Below are 16,511 nucleotides of genomic sequence, written 5' to 3' on the forward strand. Positions count from 1 at the left end.
AGTAAGTAAAATCGCTTAAAAGAAAATTTATTGGGCATAACATGACCATTTAACAAAACAAAACTGAAATTTACAACTAGGATCTGTGACTTCAAAAAGAAGTAAATGAAAGTACAGGAATAGTACACAATGTGAATATCCACCTCAGTTTCAATTAAAAGTTTTTTGTTTTTTTTTTTTTTACCTAATAGCAGTCTTGCCTTAATTGATCCAGTGCAAACATTATATTTTCTCTCCTCTCTTTGAAATAACATGCACATACAATCATTGACTATAATCATTTGACTGAAAAAGACAATCTAAGCTTCTAACTTATACATTATTTTAGGCAATGTGTGTATCAAGAAGCCAAATATAAAATTTTTGAGATATTTATTTTACATGTCAGACTGAATTACTTTTCATAAATCTTATGCATAGGGTAAATTATAGTATAGTATATATTCTACTTTGTTGTTGAAATTTTCTTTACATTATTTATTCTTAATTGTATTGCCCAATCAACCTAAGAAAAATATAAGAACCATGTCTTTACATAATTGTTGGATGACAGACTCAAGTTGATTTATGGGTTTTTTATTGCTGAGGTATTTGTATCTTTGCCTTCTGGACCATTTGTCCACTTAGAGCAAGTTTTTGCAAGCATTCTCTCTTTTAAAAGAAATACATTTTACAAATAATTAAAATAAATGTAATTATATCAATTTCCCTCTTCCTTTCTTTATTCAACACTCCCAAATCCACATTCATTTACTTTCAAATTGATGTCCTCTTTTTACTTTTAATTATTATTTATTATATACTCAAATATATAAGTAGAACCTTTGAGTCTATTTTTGTTGTAGAGCGTTATATGGTTTCAGGAGTTTCTACTTTGCATTTAATAACCAATTAGCAGACTCATCCCTGAGATGTATTAAGTCTTCCTCTGAGTAGTCACTAACTGCCTGTAATTGTTTTGTCTAGTGATGGCATATCTGTGATATTTCTTCCCTTCCACATTTGCATGTGCATTGATATGATTTTTGTTTAAACAGCCATGCCAAGAAGACAAAGTTCTCAGCAGACTTTCTGGTTCTCTGATTATTATATCTTTCAATCCCCTCTTCCATAAGGTTTCCTAGGTCTAAAGTACAAGATAGGATTCTAAGTATATCTGCTGAGGGCAGGCTTCCCATTATTTTTTGATATCTCAACTGTGCCCAGTTGTCTTTTTTTGTAATGGTGTCCATATGCTGTGAAATGAAGCTTCTTTGATGAGAAGTGAGAACTACAACTGTCTTAGTTATAAGGATGCATTGTAGACTGTAAGAGCTACTACATTTATTTTCCTGAGTACTCATTATTTTATAGCCTCAACTTAAATTTAAAGAAGGTTTTACATGCAGAAGTTCTAAACACATGTTTGAATTCTGTATTTATGTTCAGGGAAACAAATTATCCCCAGTCCACAAATAACTGAGATTGGTGACTCAGTAATGTTTTCAAAGGGAAGATTAAAAAGCCACAGGGCAGGAACCGATTATCACTGAGATGTAGGAGTGATTTTGTTTCAAATATCAGGCTCAAAGTCACAGTGACTGTCTGCAGTAATAGGAGGATTTTTTTCCCCTTTTGAAATAAAGTCCAGCTACATAGACTGTTCAGAACAAAGACTATTCAACCCAAGAGAAAAGAGATAAAAAATTCTTACTCATGTTTATTCCAACTAGCTCAGTGTCTCTGTTTTCTGAAGATCATTATAAGGGCTCTGATTCTAGCAGGGATGTGGATGTGGTGCATTTTTACAGAGCACAGGAGAATTAAATATAACTCACCCAGCTTATGGAACATCTGCAATCTATATTACACATATTAGTACTTACTAACACCTTCATAAATATTTATATAAAATTTCCATATCTGATAGTTATTGTCCAACATGTATACTGGCAATTTTTTTTGTAGGGGATTCCTCAGATTTCTCTAATTCTAAACCTCTTGTGAAGTCTGTATCCATTCAACTTTCAGTATTACTGCTAAATTTATCATACAAAAAGAATATTCCTCCATACAAACTGAGAAGACTGAGATTATGATCTTGTGCTATTATGAATACACAAAAAGAAGAAGACTTTGTGCTTCTGTGTATATTTACATATCTTTGGTTAAATTCATCAAAGTTGCTTTCATGCTTTGACTTAACTTACAATGTACTTCGGAGTTATGCTGTAAAAGCATTTTGAAATAAGGAATGTGCTCTACAATGGAATTAAAGTTTTGTTCTCCACTGATAATTATTAGCAAGATAAATCTACAGAAGTGCTTATTGTCTCTGCTTTATTTTACAATGGTTAGCTGAGATGAGTTCTCAAATACTATGTACAAATAAGATTCAAATTCCATTTTCAGTGTTGACAGGCCAGAAACACATATTTTAGTTACCTGCCCTTACCCAAGGAATGCATTTCTCCATACTTCTTAGCTCCACACTTACGCTTGTGACTTATGTTTACTTTAATAACAGTCATGATTTAGTATAATTTCTAATTAAATTGCTACAATTATCTTGTATGCTGATTTTGAAAATATGATGAGGGTATCCCACTTTGTCACATGGTTTTGTTTAAACTAGAAAATGAAATTGGAAATGATTCTTGCTGAGTTGTTTTTTCCACATTTCTGTACATATAATTTATAGATGTAAGAATTCTGCTTGTAGATTCAAGAACATCTGCTCTAGTTTAATGCAGTCATTTTAGATTTTGAGTTCACTGATAAAACACTACATTCCTACTGGGCTGCATTTAATTGTGAGAAATAGGTTAAGGGCATTTCATATACTAAAGAATATAAGAAACAGCATAAGCCACAATGTGACATGTTTAATCCTTTTTTTTCCTGTTGACCCTGAGGGAGCATAAAGGGATGAGTCATGTTACTCAACATGGGGGATAAGTCAGTTTAGAACTTTTTTCTCTTCTATAGCATCCCACAAGGGAAAACTAGGTTTAAAAAAAAGGTTAAATATTTGTTTCAAATATTTAAAGTCAAAGAATCAAGCATGGACACCCAAATAATTAAACCACGTAATTTTGAAATATATCAAATGTTCTTAAAGAGAAATATTATCAAATTTTCTGTCATTAGATTAAATCAAATGGAAGTAAAGTTAAATTATAGTAAAAATGTGCTTTAGGCCATTTACATTAGACCTATCACTAAAAACCTAAAAATGTAACCAAAAGATGCTACAAAACACATCAAATACATAGCCTTCCTTTGAGCAACTCATTTTACAGTAATACATTTACATATCAAATAAATCACCATTAAGTCAGTGAGAGTATGGCACATGCATTATAACTTTAAAAAACAAAACATCTAATTGTGGATTAATTTTTAAAAAATTTTTTATTAATTTATTCCTGTTACATCTTAATGGTTATCCCATCCCTTGTATCCTCCCATTCCTCCCTCTCCCATTTTCCCCTTATTCCCCTCCCCTATGACTGTGACTGAGGGGTCCTCCTCCCCCTCTATATGTTCATAGGGTATCAAGTCTCTTCTTGGTAGCCTGATATCCTTCCTCTGAGTGCCACCAGGTCTCTCCTCCCATCAAGGGGTTGTGGTAAAAAAATGGGGTACCAGAGTTTATGTGAAAAGTCAGTCCCCACTCTCTACTCAACCATGGAGAATGTCCTGTACACTGGCAGGGGTTTGAAGTTTACTGCCCATATTGTCCTTGGCTGGTGTCATAGTGTGAGCAGGACCCCTGGGTCCAGTTCCACCCATCATAATGCTTTTCTTGTAGGTTTCTAGGACCCTCTGGATCCTTCTATTTCCCCTTCTCCCATGATTCTCTCACCTAATCAACTTCTTTCCTTTTTCATTACTGCAGTTTTTAAACCCTTTCATTAAATACATACTACTATCCATTCATTAAAACACTGAAAAATGTAAATGTTGAAGAAGGAAACGAGATACTGACACCAGTATGAGTGCTGCCTCTCCCACTCCCCATTGCTGCCTTTAAAAGTAGCCATTAAGGTGGGAAATGAAAGGGAGTCATGGGAATGTGCTCTCCTGTCCATTTCCCCTGCCTGAATAAAGTCTAGTTCACTTACATGAACTCAGAAAATTTCTATCGTAAGTTCTTAAAACAACAAGTATCTTCATTCCTCACCTAACTGTTCAGTTCTTATATTGTTGATAATTCTTAAATGTTTTTTAATATTTTATTAATTTATTCTTGTTACATCTCAATGGTTATCCCATCCCTTGCATCCTCCCATTCTTCCCTCCCTCCCAATTTCCCCTTATTCCCCTCCTCTATGACTGTTCCTGAGGGGGATTTCCTCCCCCTGTATATGCTCATAGGGTATCAAGTCTCTTCTTGGTAACCTGCTGTCCTTCCTCTGAGTGCCACCAGGTCTCCCTCTCCAGGGGACATGGTCAAAGATGAGGCACCAGAGTACGTGTGAAAGTCATACACCACTCTCCACTCAACTGTGGAAAATGTTCTGACCATTGGCTAGATCTGGGTAGGGGTTTAAAGTTTACCGCCTGTATTGTCCTTGGCTGGTACCTTAGTTTGAGCGGGACCCCTGTGCCCAAATCTGCCTATCATAATGTTCTACTTGTGGGCTTCTAGGACCCTCTGGATCCTTCTTTTTCCCTATTCTCCCATACCTCTCTCACCTGGAGTACCACTTAGGAAGTCTCATCGTCTATCCCAATCTCCTGCTAAGTGAAGACTTTTAGGAGACTTCCCTGTGGTGCTAGTGTCCAATTATAAGTGAGTATATGCCATGTGTATCTTTCTGGGTCTGGGTTATCTCACTCAGGATGATCATTTCTAGTTCTACTCATTTGCCTGCAAATTTCAAAATTTCCTTGCTTTTAATAGCTGAGTAGTATTCCATAGTGTAAGTGTACCATAGTACTTTTATCCACTCTTCAACTGAGGGACATCTAGGTTGTTTCCAGTTTCTGGCTATGAACATGGTTGAGCATATGTCCTTGTTGTGTGGAGAGCATCTTCTGGGTATATTCCAAGGAGTAGAATAGCTGGGTCTTGAGGAAGCCCTATTCCCACTTTTCTGAGAAAGCACCAGATTGGTTTCCATTGGGCTGGAGAGATGGCTCAGCCATTAAAGGCTAGGCTCACAACCAAAATTACACATTCTTTTTTATTGAACATATATATACAATTTGTGTTACGTATCAGGAAGGCCTTTTTATTTTATTCGTTCTGACTTTACATGCTCCCATTGGCCAGGGAATATTTTCTCACAGGAGATAAACTAACTCTAAGTGACTCCTTGCAAAAGGCCAAACTTGGGAGGTCAAGAATCTGTGGTCACCTGCTCTACTTCACCTGATTCAAACTTATAGCTGAACTTTTAATGACAAACACAAATTGTTTTCATAACATGCCACTGTTCCCTTTTTTCTTGTACTGAATTGTATTCAGATCTCTTCCTTACATCTACCCTGATAGTGCATTTTAACAATGATATTCCTGATGGCAATTTAACAACGGGTATGTGTGATCATTTTTCTTCAACTCACTGTATCTATTTTCCAATTTATATATGTGCACATGTACATCTTGTGCCTCCAGAAAAGGAAAAATATTGCACAATTTTGCTGATAAATTTTAAACATTATGTCATATTAAATAAGATATTAATTATTATATTGTTTAAATTTACAGCATTCCATTGACAATAAAATTTAAATTTTCTGTTCTCATTTTAGTGCTTAGATAGCATAATTTTATTATAATGTTAAAAATAATAGTTATTTAACCTATTTATTATGATGTATAAAAGATGAAGTCTAACATGATCATTTATTAGTTTCACAAGACAATGCTATTTTATTGTTGTGTGTAATTGTATTTCCAACATATGCAAGATGCTCAATAAATAAATATACAAATATCCATTCTATAATAATTGTTGAAATAATAGAAAACTTCTGGTACAAACTTTGAGAAATATGTCATACAAGAAAATCATACATTTAAAACAATATAATACTTTTATTTAAAATGTCAGCAATATAATTTTATCTTCTATGAAATATAGACTTCTTAATGGTATATGCAGCATTTAGAAGTTATCAGATGACAAAGCGATTTGTCCTTAGTTTTATCTTGTGATTTGTTTCCTTTTACTCCATTTACAATAAAAAAGTAAAATAGAGTCAATTGGAGATGACAACAGTGTTCTTTTATCCTGGGAAATCACCTTAGAAACCATAGTTGACAATCATGTATAATGGCCCATGAGCTCAATGCCCTTGATATTCACTTCATCATGAAAAGATCATCATAGATTTAGAATATATTGAACAATGAACACAAGCACTTTTTTTTTTACTGACAGTTAAATGTCAAGTCTGAGGAAACACAACAATAAATTCTGTGGCATAACCTTTGTTTGAGAAGGGCTGATACATGTCAGGTGTTGCTCTCTCTGTCTGGCTTGCTTTCCTATAAGACTCACCTAAGCATACACGGGAACCTTTGGAAGAGGAATGATGCTTATCCAAGAGTCAAGTGTAAAGAGGAAATGTGCTACATCAGACACAATTAGTACCATTTATGATTATAGTTTATGGGATGTAAGCATCAGTTCATTAAAAATGTACTGAACTATCAACTCATTTCACATAGGCCATTGAACAGCAATAAAGTGGTATCATCTCTTCTCCAGGATGACTTTTAGCTGGATTTGAACCAGTGACTCATAGAAAATAGGCTGTGTTCTATTGTCAGTCTATAAAAGCATTTTATAGAGTTACAATGCCTCTGCCTACTGCATTTTGCTTCTAGCAGCATTCCCATTTCTTTGAATATATTCTGTAAATTATCTCTTGAAAAACACAAATATTAAATGCTAGGAGATGGTTATATTATACACTATGTATTTGAATTTTATCTTTTTCTATGTATTAGTAATGTCATTTAATCTCAATAAAAGTAGTCATGTGTGGCATATATTGGAGGGTCTTTTGGCTGTGAAGGAATGGAAATTACTTTTAGAACTATGGTGCTCATTTACTAATGTATGTAATTCCCTACAGCTTAAAACTTCACCCCCATAGAGCTGCACCTATTTTTATATGTCATGTATTACATAAGCCAAAAGCACACTGACCATGAAAATTTAACTCTGGTTTGTGTTAGAATGTGGATTTTTGTTGTACTAAAACACTGACTTCCACGGAAGTAAATAGAAGACACTTTAGCTCATTTTGTGGATTGACACAGTGCAGTAGATGCCAAAGCACTATTCCAAGTACATATCTACTGAAATAGCCTTTTTAAAAATGAGCTAGGAGTAAAGCCTGAATCAGTGGACAAATATAACTGACTAATCTCTCCCTTTCTTTGTTTCCAATTTTTGGGTAATGTAATTTCTTTCAATGTTCATCAATATCAACTTAACATAACCTTGTTAATTGTAGTAACAATTTAAATTAATTATTCCAGGACTGGCTTAATAAAATATAAACTATTTTTATTTTTATATCACATTATTATTTGTATTATTGTATTTCATAACTTAAAGGGAAAATTCAAAAGTCAGCCCATAAAATAGCAGTGGTCCTGGAACTGCAGTGTCTAGGAAGTGCCTAGAAAGCAAAGTGCCTGAAGAAGAAATTTGTACTGTTGAATTAATGAATTATTTACTCAGTTCCATGAAGCAAATGATTCTGTATATTTCTTATAGATGATTTTTCTATGACGTTTTTAATGAACACAAGTATGCCCCTTTGTTTTCTTACATTTTTGTCTTAAGGCTTTACATTACTTTTATGTCTTTGAATTATTAACGATAGACTAGGTTTTGATAATTTACCAAGTGGAGAGTACCTACCAAGTACATGAAAGCAATGAATGCCGGACTCTGTTGTTAGCCTTCTGTACTCTGGTTTTTACTGTGTCATTTGTAGTAATTTTGGAATGTGTATTCTACAGAGCATGAGCATTCTGCCAGGGAGAAGCTAGTGTTAACTGCATGTCCTGTGGTCTTCTTTGTAGTCTCAGCGCCGTGTTACCTTTCACCTCCCGGATGGCTCCCAGGAAAGCTGCAGTGACAGTGGTCTGGGAGACCACGAGCCGGTGGGTAGTGGAACCCTGATCTCACACCCTCTTCCTCTGGTTCAGCCACAGGACGAATTCTACGACCAGGCCTCTCCGGACAAGAGGACCGAAGCAGATGGCAACTCGGACCCCAACTCTGGTGAGTCTTCTCCTAGTCTTCTTAGCATGCTGCTGGGCTGCTTGAGTTGTGTGATGAAACTTGTTTCAATGTGATCTGCAAGCAAGGGACAATTGGTCCCTGCTGTTTTTGTTCTTATATGGCTTGAAGTGAACATAGTTGATGTACTTGATATGTTGACCTTTAAATGTTATATTTTTATTTATGAATCATCAAAAAGATTTTAAAATGTGCAAATATAATTGAAAGAAAATATTTGTTGGAATACATTTTGGTGGCAAAAGGACTACAGAATAGGTAATTAAAATGATGAAACAGAGTTTATTAGAACATTGTTAATTATTTATACACACACACACACACACACATATATATACACAATTATACACATATATTGTGTAATGTGTGTGTATTCATGTCCTGTGAGGGTGTTATATCAAAAGAGCTACTTACAAAAACTAAAGATGGACTGAATGGGATTAATGTATATAAGAAAGGAAAGGAGACAATTCCTTCATAAATTTTATTCTTGGTTTGATTCTTGGGTAATTTGGTTCTGTATCAGTAGGTTGAAAAAAAAAATGTATCTGGCTTTAATCCCAGGTCATACACAGAGCCACTCCTGGCTTAGGTAATCATTGTCAATATCAAATAATCCCTTTAGAGCATTGCTCCTGAACCTGTGGGTATGAACATTTTTGACAAACCCATATCTCCAAATATATTTATATTAAAATTCACAACAATAGGAACGTTACAATTATTTAAAGAACAAGAGAATATTTTTTATTGTTGGTGGGTTACTAAACAATAAGTAACTATACTAAAGGGTTGCAGCATTAGGATGGTGGAGGACCACGTCTCTAAAGGGGCTTCTTTCTCTGTCTTTAAAGAAAGTCTTGGACTAAGTCTTCATCTTTATTTGTCTGTACTTTGTAAACACACATGCTTGAAAACAACAACAACAACAACAACAAAACCCTCAGTGACTAGGAAATGTTAAAATTACAATGCCCTTTCTACATTAATGAAAATGATTTCTATTTTGTTGAAAATATTTTTTTTTCATGGTAGTAGAATACCCTTGAAGGGATTTGGGCAGGAATAGTAGTATTAGTATTTGTATCCCCCACCCGGTTTTTGTCGTTGTGGTTAAATGAGTAAGCATATCAACAAGATTTCTAAACCAAGAAAAGAACAACAACAAGAAAGAGCACACACATTCAAAACAAAAGCCTTCTCCCACTTCTTAACTTGCTTCACGTTGGTAAACGGAGACGGAAGAGTAGTTATGGTGACGGTTCCATAAATCTCTAGCTATTTAGCACCTCTGTTTCAGACATTATGGTGCCTCTGGCGTTTCTGTGAAATAAGAATAGCTAGAGGAGGTCACAAGCTCAGACAGACTTCCTTACCAACTCCCTTTCTGGTAATCCAGCATTCCTGTTCCCTCACTGCCAGAGTTTTGAATCTCTGTCTGGGCAGAGGTCTGTGTTCATGGTTCCTTCTCTGCCTCTGCCACTGCAGGGATCTGATGGGGCTTTTCTTCCCCACTTGCAATGGTTAAATGTGTGCCGTCAGAGCAAATCTTCCTGCAGAAGTTTTCATGCATTCCAGTAATTCTCTGGTGGAATCTAAGTAAACTCTATGCTGCCATTTTCATTTTCTTTATTTCTGTGTCTGGTTTGTAAGAGTAAAACATTAAGTACATTTTTTTTAAACTTCAAATATCTAGAGCTACAAACTCAAAACCTGTCATCCAATAAATTTTGAGAGAACTAGATAAGCATTTGTTTATTCTCGTGAATTTCTTCTTCTTCTTCTTCTTCTTCTTCTTCTTCTTCTTCTTCTTCTTCTTCTTCTTCTTCTTCTTCTTCTTCTTCTTCTTCTTCTTCTTCTTTAGATTGAGACAGGGTTTCTTTGTGGAACAGCCCTGGCTGTTCTGTACCCAAATTGTAGACAAGTCTGTGCTTGAATTAGGAGATCTGCCTGCCTCTGCCTCTGCCTCCCAAGTGCTGGGATTAAAGGCATGTGTCCTTCTGCCAGGCTTCTGTGCATTTCTGGACATACTCCCACTATGAACTAATGAATTTAAGTTGCCCTGTTTTCCCAAGAACTATATGGAGGTGATGTGGGTGAGTAGTACTTATATTAGCCACTTGTAAACAGTTTTTGTAGTCTACAATTCTCTCTTCTCTGACCAGCATTAAGCTAAACTAAGAATTTTCACTTTAATTTCTGATCACCCTGTGTGCAAGTGTTTGGAAGCAGTTCTATGCTCTTTGAATCTGATGTAAAATAACCACAGAAATACAAACGTTAAACATACACAGCTGTCACTGTTCTCCATAGATTAGCAAATATACTTTACACAAGTATCTTTAAAGCAGGAGTAATATGAATTTTCAGGTAAAAGACTTAGGCTTAAGAGGTTTCATTAATTTTCCTTTATATGGAATAATGAAATCATTTAGAATAACACAGGATGACAGAGGGCACTGAGTTTAATCACTAGGTTTTAAAAATTGATGAATATCTGGGTAATTTTCTACTTAACTAATTGAATTAGAAATTTAAAAATATTCATCTAGAATGGAAAGGCAGCTTTTAGGATATAATAACTAGATGAACAAGATCATACTTAATTTCTATTTTATTTGTCATAGAATGATGTGTCTATGGGCAGCCAGGATGTAATGAGAAGTGTCATAGTACAGAAAAATATAGCTAAATCATAAACTATATCTTATCACTACTGTACAAGAATATATGTACACAAAATAATATGATACTTATCTTTTTCCCTCTACAAGCAATAATACATTACTATAGATATACTACAGCAAAAACTTGAGCTAATTTGTAAATTCTCAATTAAATACAAATTTCAAAAAAAAATTGGTTTATAGTGTGCAATATCAAAGCTTTATAGGAAGTTTATGTTATACAAAGCTATTAATATTTTTATTTGAACTTTTTTCTCTGAAATTATATATTTAGTAACATCAGAAGAAGTTACTGTGGAAGTTGAGAGAAGTAAAATGCAGTGATTGCCTTGTTAGGCTGTAGGTCATTTTTGTCACTGTTTCTATACACTCTCATAAGTCTTCTCATAACAAAACCCATGTTTCAGATTTCCAATCAGAGAAAAAGAGGTGAAAGAGAGAGGTCATGGAAAAGAGATGGAGTATGAGAGGAGAAAGAAGAGAAGAGGAGAGGAGAGACAGAGACAGAGACAGAGAGATACAGACAGAGAGAGACACAAAGAGAGAGACAGAAACAGAGAGAGACAGAGAGAGACACAGACACAGACACAGACACACACACACACACACACACACACACACACACACACAGAGAGAGAGAAGAGAGAGAGAGAGAGAGAGAGAGAGAGAGAGAGAGAGAGAGAGAGAGAGAACATTTTGTCAAGCTTTTTAAGTAGGAGTTAGCAAATTGCCCTTGGCTAGATCTTTGTACAATATGCCATGCTACTCACACAATGACTTTTTAGTCCTAGACAAAAGGACTGGGCCAGCTGCCAAGCGGGAAAGGATGGAAGAAGTATTAAGCTGGGGGGAAAATGCACATTTCAATCCTACTTAAAGAAGCAGCTAGAAATTTTAATTTTTTATTATATTTTAAACAAATTCATAATGTCTATTCAAAGATGCTCCAGAAACCATCAACGTTCTATTTGAGATGGTGATTTTACCAGGAGGATGACGGTCAGTAAAATGTCTTTAAATGAGAAGACATGGAACTTCTTGGTAGAATCAGCACAATTCACCACAGTTAAGGCGTTAGATAAGCCAGGTTGTCTGTGACTCGCTCTGAGTCACTGGTTCATTTGAGCCCTTAGACTACAGTACAAGCCCTATATTCATGCCTAGACTATGATTCACTAGAATACGCTCGAAATAATACAATAATCAAACTAAATCTTAAGTTGCACTGGAATCATGTTTGTTTCATTGTCCAGTCACTGTTTTGAGGTTAACTTTGAGGAATTAGAAAGTGAAGTTTAGAGACACTGACATGCTAGTGAGATGCCGTCACCTCCCTTCTTCTGTGGTTTGCATCGTCATCTGTGGACTCTCCTTTCTCAACATTCTTTATTTTTTGAAAAAGGTATAATTTCCTAACAAGAGAAGTAGAAAACAACATTAAAATATGATGAATTTCTTTTACTTATGATATTTATTATGCTTAGAAATATCCCTAAATTTCAAATATATCAGCCTTTATTTTAAAAAAGAATTAAAACTCAGATATTTACATAGTAACTATTTGTATTGTGCATTTTAAATAAATTAATATGAACAGCCATATGTACTATAGTGTTTGGGGTACCTGAATTTTAATATATGTTCTTACTACTCTTAAACATCCATTCACCACTTACAAACACATAAAAGGTTGCAAGAATATCCAGTGTTCCCAATTTTCTGAGAAAACACCAGACTGATTTCCAAAGTGGTTGTGCAAGTCTGCACTACAAGCAGAAGTGAAGGAGTGTTCTCCTTTCTCTACATCCTCACCAGCATGTGCTGTCATTTGAGCTTTTGATATTAACCATTCTCATAGGTGCAAGAGGGAATGTCAAAGTCGTTTTAATTTGATTTTCCCTGACGACTAGGGGTGTGACGCATATCTTTAAGTGTTTCATGACCATTTGATATTACTTTGTTACAATTCTCTGTTTAGCTGTGTACCCCAGTTTTTGATTGGGTTATTTGGTTTATTACTGTTTATTTTCTTGGCTTATTTATATATTTTGGAGATTAGACCTTTGTCTGATGTAGGGTTGGTGAAGATCTTTTCCAAGCTTTCGGCTGTCGTTTTGTTCTGTTGATTGTGTCCTTTGCCTTACAGAAGCTTTTCAGCTTCAGGAGGTCCGATCTATTAATTGTTCATAGAGCCTGAGCTGAAAACTGATACAATTTTAAAGTGTATCCACAAGTCATGTGTAAATTATATGTGTGTTTGTGGCTAAAATAATTGTTTGGCATTCAAGTAAATTATTCAATATATGAAGACAAAATTGTTAATACAATAAAAATTTATTGTTTAAAAATATTTTAAAGATTACTCTTAAATTGATAATTTGTTGGTTTATGAAAAAATTTTCCAGGAAAAAATGATTTTACTATCAGTTTATAATATTAGTTGTGACCCTAGAAACCTCTTACAGTAATCAATAATATATATAAAAAAGGAACAATTAGTCATATGAAAATGTGCTGTAATTTTAGATTGATTGACAGATTGATTATGTTTGTGTGTAGGTGTGTGTGTGTGTGTGTGTGTGTGTGTGTGTGTGTGTGTTGTGCATGTACATGTGCCCTTGTGAGCTCTTATATGTGTATGTGCAAGCATGCATATGTTATAACCTACATGTGGATGTCAAAATATAACCTGGGGTGTTGTTCACCTTTTAATGTTTTTGAGGGGAAGCCTGGCTGTAGTTTGATATTTCCTATGCCAGGCTATCTGGCCCTTAGGCTTCATAAGAGTTCTGTGATACAGACATGTGCTGCATCATGAGTCTTCAGACTGGTTTTTGGATTCAAAATATTAAACTCACACTTGTATAGTAAGTTTTTTAACCATGAAAGTATATACCAGTCCCTGTTCTGGACTTAAACTGGAGATTTATTGTTTATTTATTAACAATAATAAATAAACAATATTTTATTCTCAAGATTCATTGTTTATTTATTAAAGTGAAATTCTAATTATAGTTTAGTTAAAATTAGCTCTCTTTTGTAATAATATATTATAAAAATACATGACACAATATATGCTTTTTAGAATTTTAGTTATCTTCCAAAGGACTGCTATCATTATTAAGTACAATTGTAATATTAAGCCTAAATTATTCAATGTAGCATTAAAATTTGTGGAGCTGCTCTTGTTGTTGTACCATTAGTTTGTTCTATGTTTTGTTTTTTCAAAATCATAAAGTTGATTGGAAGTGGTAGAGTAATAAGATTCAATATCTAAAATATATTAGATTATATTATTCTTTCCTTTCTTTCTCTATAATTTAATTAAAATATGGTTTTCTTTACAAAAGTATAGTGAATGGATGTTTTAAATGATAAAGACACAATTGAACAAGTATTTCCCATCATTATGTCCAGATTTGAAGGACCAGAAAAGAAGTTGATCATTGCTTTGTGAAAGATATTTTAAGTAAGATTAACACTTTCATTTTTTCTTAATTCAGAGATAAACTTGTTGATTACTGCTTTATTCTTAGAACACTGAGGGCAAGCTTAACAAAAAGTAATGGGCAAAACTGTATGCCAACTTGATGGTGTTTCCACATTCACAGCACAGACAGCTTTTCAAGCGCAATAGGCCACCTGAGCTACACGTGAGCAGGTTTTAGCATACTGAATTGTTTTATTTCTAGCTCCAAGCAAATATCATGTTCCATCTCCAAGTACCAGTAAATCAGATTTTTTAAGATATAAATTCATGATGATCACAGAACATTACTTCTCAAAGGGGGAGTATTTTTGAAATATAATTATATTAAAGAAATATTTTTCTACTATAAAAGAAGTGAAAATCAATAATATGATCATATCAGGACTAGGTTTTTACTACTAATTTAGAATTAAGTTTTAATTTTGTCCTATTAGGAAACCTAAATAGTAATGTTTTTGTTTTTGTCTTTAAATGTTAGTTTTTTAAAATCTCTTGTTTAATTATGTGCAAAGGTGCAAATTATATTTACTTTATAACATCTTTGCCTGCCATTCACCTCTGAATTTACCTGGAAGAATTAATGAGTTCCTATTCACTCAGGAAGACAATATTGGGGTTAAGTGCCTATTAGTACAGTCTTACACTACCCTGTAACAACCCTCTTTTACTCTTTTGGTGAGAAGCAATTTCCAAGTTCAATAAAGATGATCATAAGGTGATCATAAGATAGTCACAAATTCTGGGTGTTGGGGGTCTTCACTGGGCATTCTGTCACAACTTACCTAGAATAGAGTTATTTGGCCCATCTTAGAATCTCTTATTTTATCTGTATACAATTCAAGAAGTGTATGACAAATGGCATATAAGGTTGAAGTGATAGAAATTAAAAGCACGGCTGAATACTAAGCAGGCTAACAGTAGTATGGACCTTAGTAATATAAATCTCATCTTCTGAGGGCCCATGAAACAAATTTTAGGAATCTGTGACACTTCTTGTATGACTGTGAGATAAATACAAAACAAATCTGATAAGTCATAAAAATATTTTACTTTTCTTTCTTAATATTATTTTTATTTAGTTTTGTCACTAGTAACATTGAATTAGAGGATATGGTAATAGTTAATATAAAAATGGATTCTATTAAAAATAATTATTCAGTGGGAAATGAATAAAATATCTGTAGGTGAAGTGGTACTTTATATAAGCAAGAAAGCTTAAACAGAAATTCTCTAAATGAATATATATATATATATATTGTTTCCTGCATATCTGGGGATGAATGCATGTATATGGGTAAAAGTCTATCTATACATGCCTTTGTTTAGGTGTACGTGTTTTTGGGTGGCTATGTGTGAGTATATGCCTGTGTGTTAGTGTGTGTAAGTTTGTATGTTCCTCCATATATGAAAACAGAGAAGATTTCTTGCTGTTATAAATACCATGTCTAGTTCGGCAAACTTAAAATTTCAGCAAAATTGTGGTCTTTGCTATTCTTGCAAACTACCATGGTCTTGAGAACATTGATTGCAAAATTCCAGAATGGAACTACTAATATCAGTCGTTTGCTGTAAAGTTAAATTGAGTTGTGACTAAATAGGCTTAATAAGTGGCTTATATTAATGGTTCAAATATGTGCGCATCTGTAAAAGTATGTTCAAAGGAGAATTGATACCTAATTTTGAATAATGGGGATGCCACAATAATGTCTCCTTGGATACAGGAGATGAAGGAAAAGAGAAGTAAAGGTTCCTTCTGTCTATGGTCTATATTAGTTATTAAAAACGTATACAGTCGATCAGAGATATTAGAGGAAAAATTTAGAGTATAATTCACCTGTTTTAAAGTATTTATATTTGAAGTTTGACCGGAAGTATCTAAGAACAAGTAATATGATTCTGAATTATTACCTAAGAAGTAAAAATGTAAAAGATGAACGAGTTTTTCATAGAAATTGTGATAATTCGAAGAGACAGGAACTAACTTTATCATGTAAGTCACACAAATATTTAAGGGTTTGAAGAAATGATATAAAACTAAAGAATGTGGAAAGTAGGAAAAATAGTCTCACCCAGGGAATG

At 34.0% G+C, this 16,511-nt stretch overlaps 1 protein-coding gene across 4 annotated transcripts in view; it reads left to right on the top strand.

Moving 5' to 3' along the window:
- Positions 1 to 16,511, top strand: part of PCDH9 (protocadherin 9) — an 879,612-nt gene that overhangs the window by 561,736 nt on the left and 301,365 nt on the right. For 2 of the 4 annotated variants that reach the window (XM_084767921.1, XM_084767922.1), the window contains one exon: positions 8,036 to 8,237. In XM_084767921.1, the coding sequence (XP_084624047.1) occupies positions 8,036 to 8,237 (202 nt within the window). The remainder of the gene's footprint in view (positions 1 to 8,035; positions 8,238 to 16,511) is intronic. The other 2 variants (XM_084767923.1, XM_084767924.1) reach the window with 1 other exon arrangement.

The sequence above is a fragment of the Acomys minous genome (assembly GCF_964271855.1).
Source record: "Acomys minous genome assembly, chromosome: 18".
NCBI lineage: Eukaryota > Metazoa > Chordata > Mammalia > Rodentia > Muridae > Acomys > Acomys minous.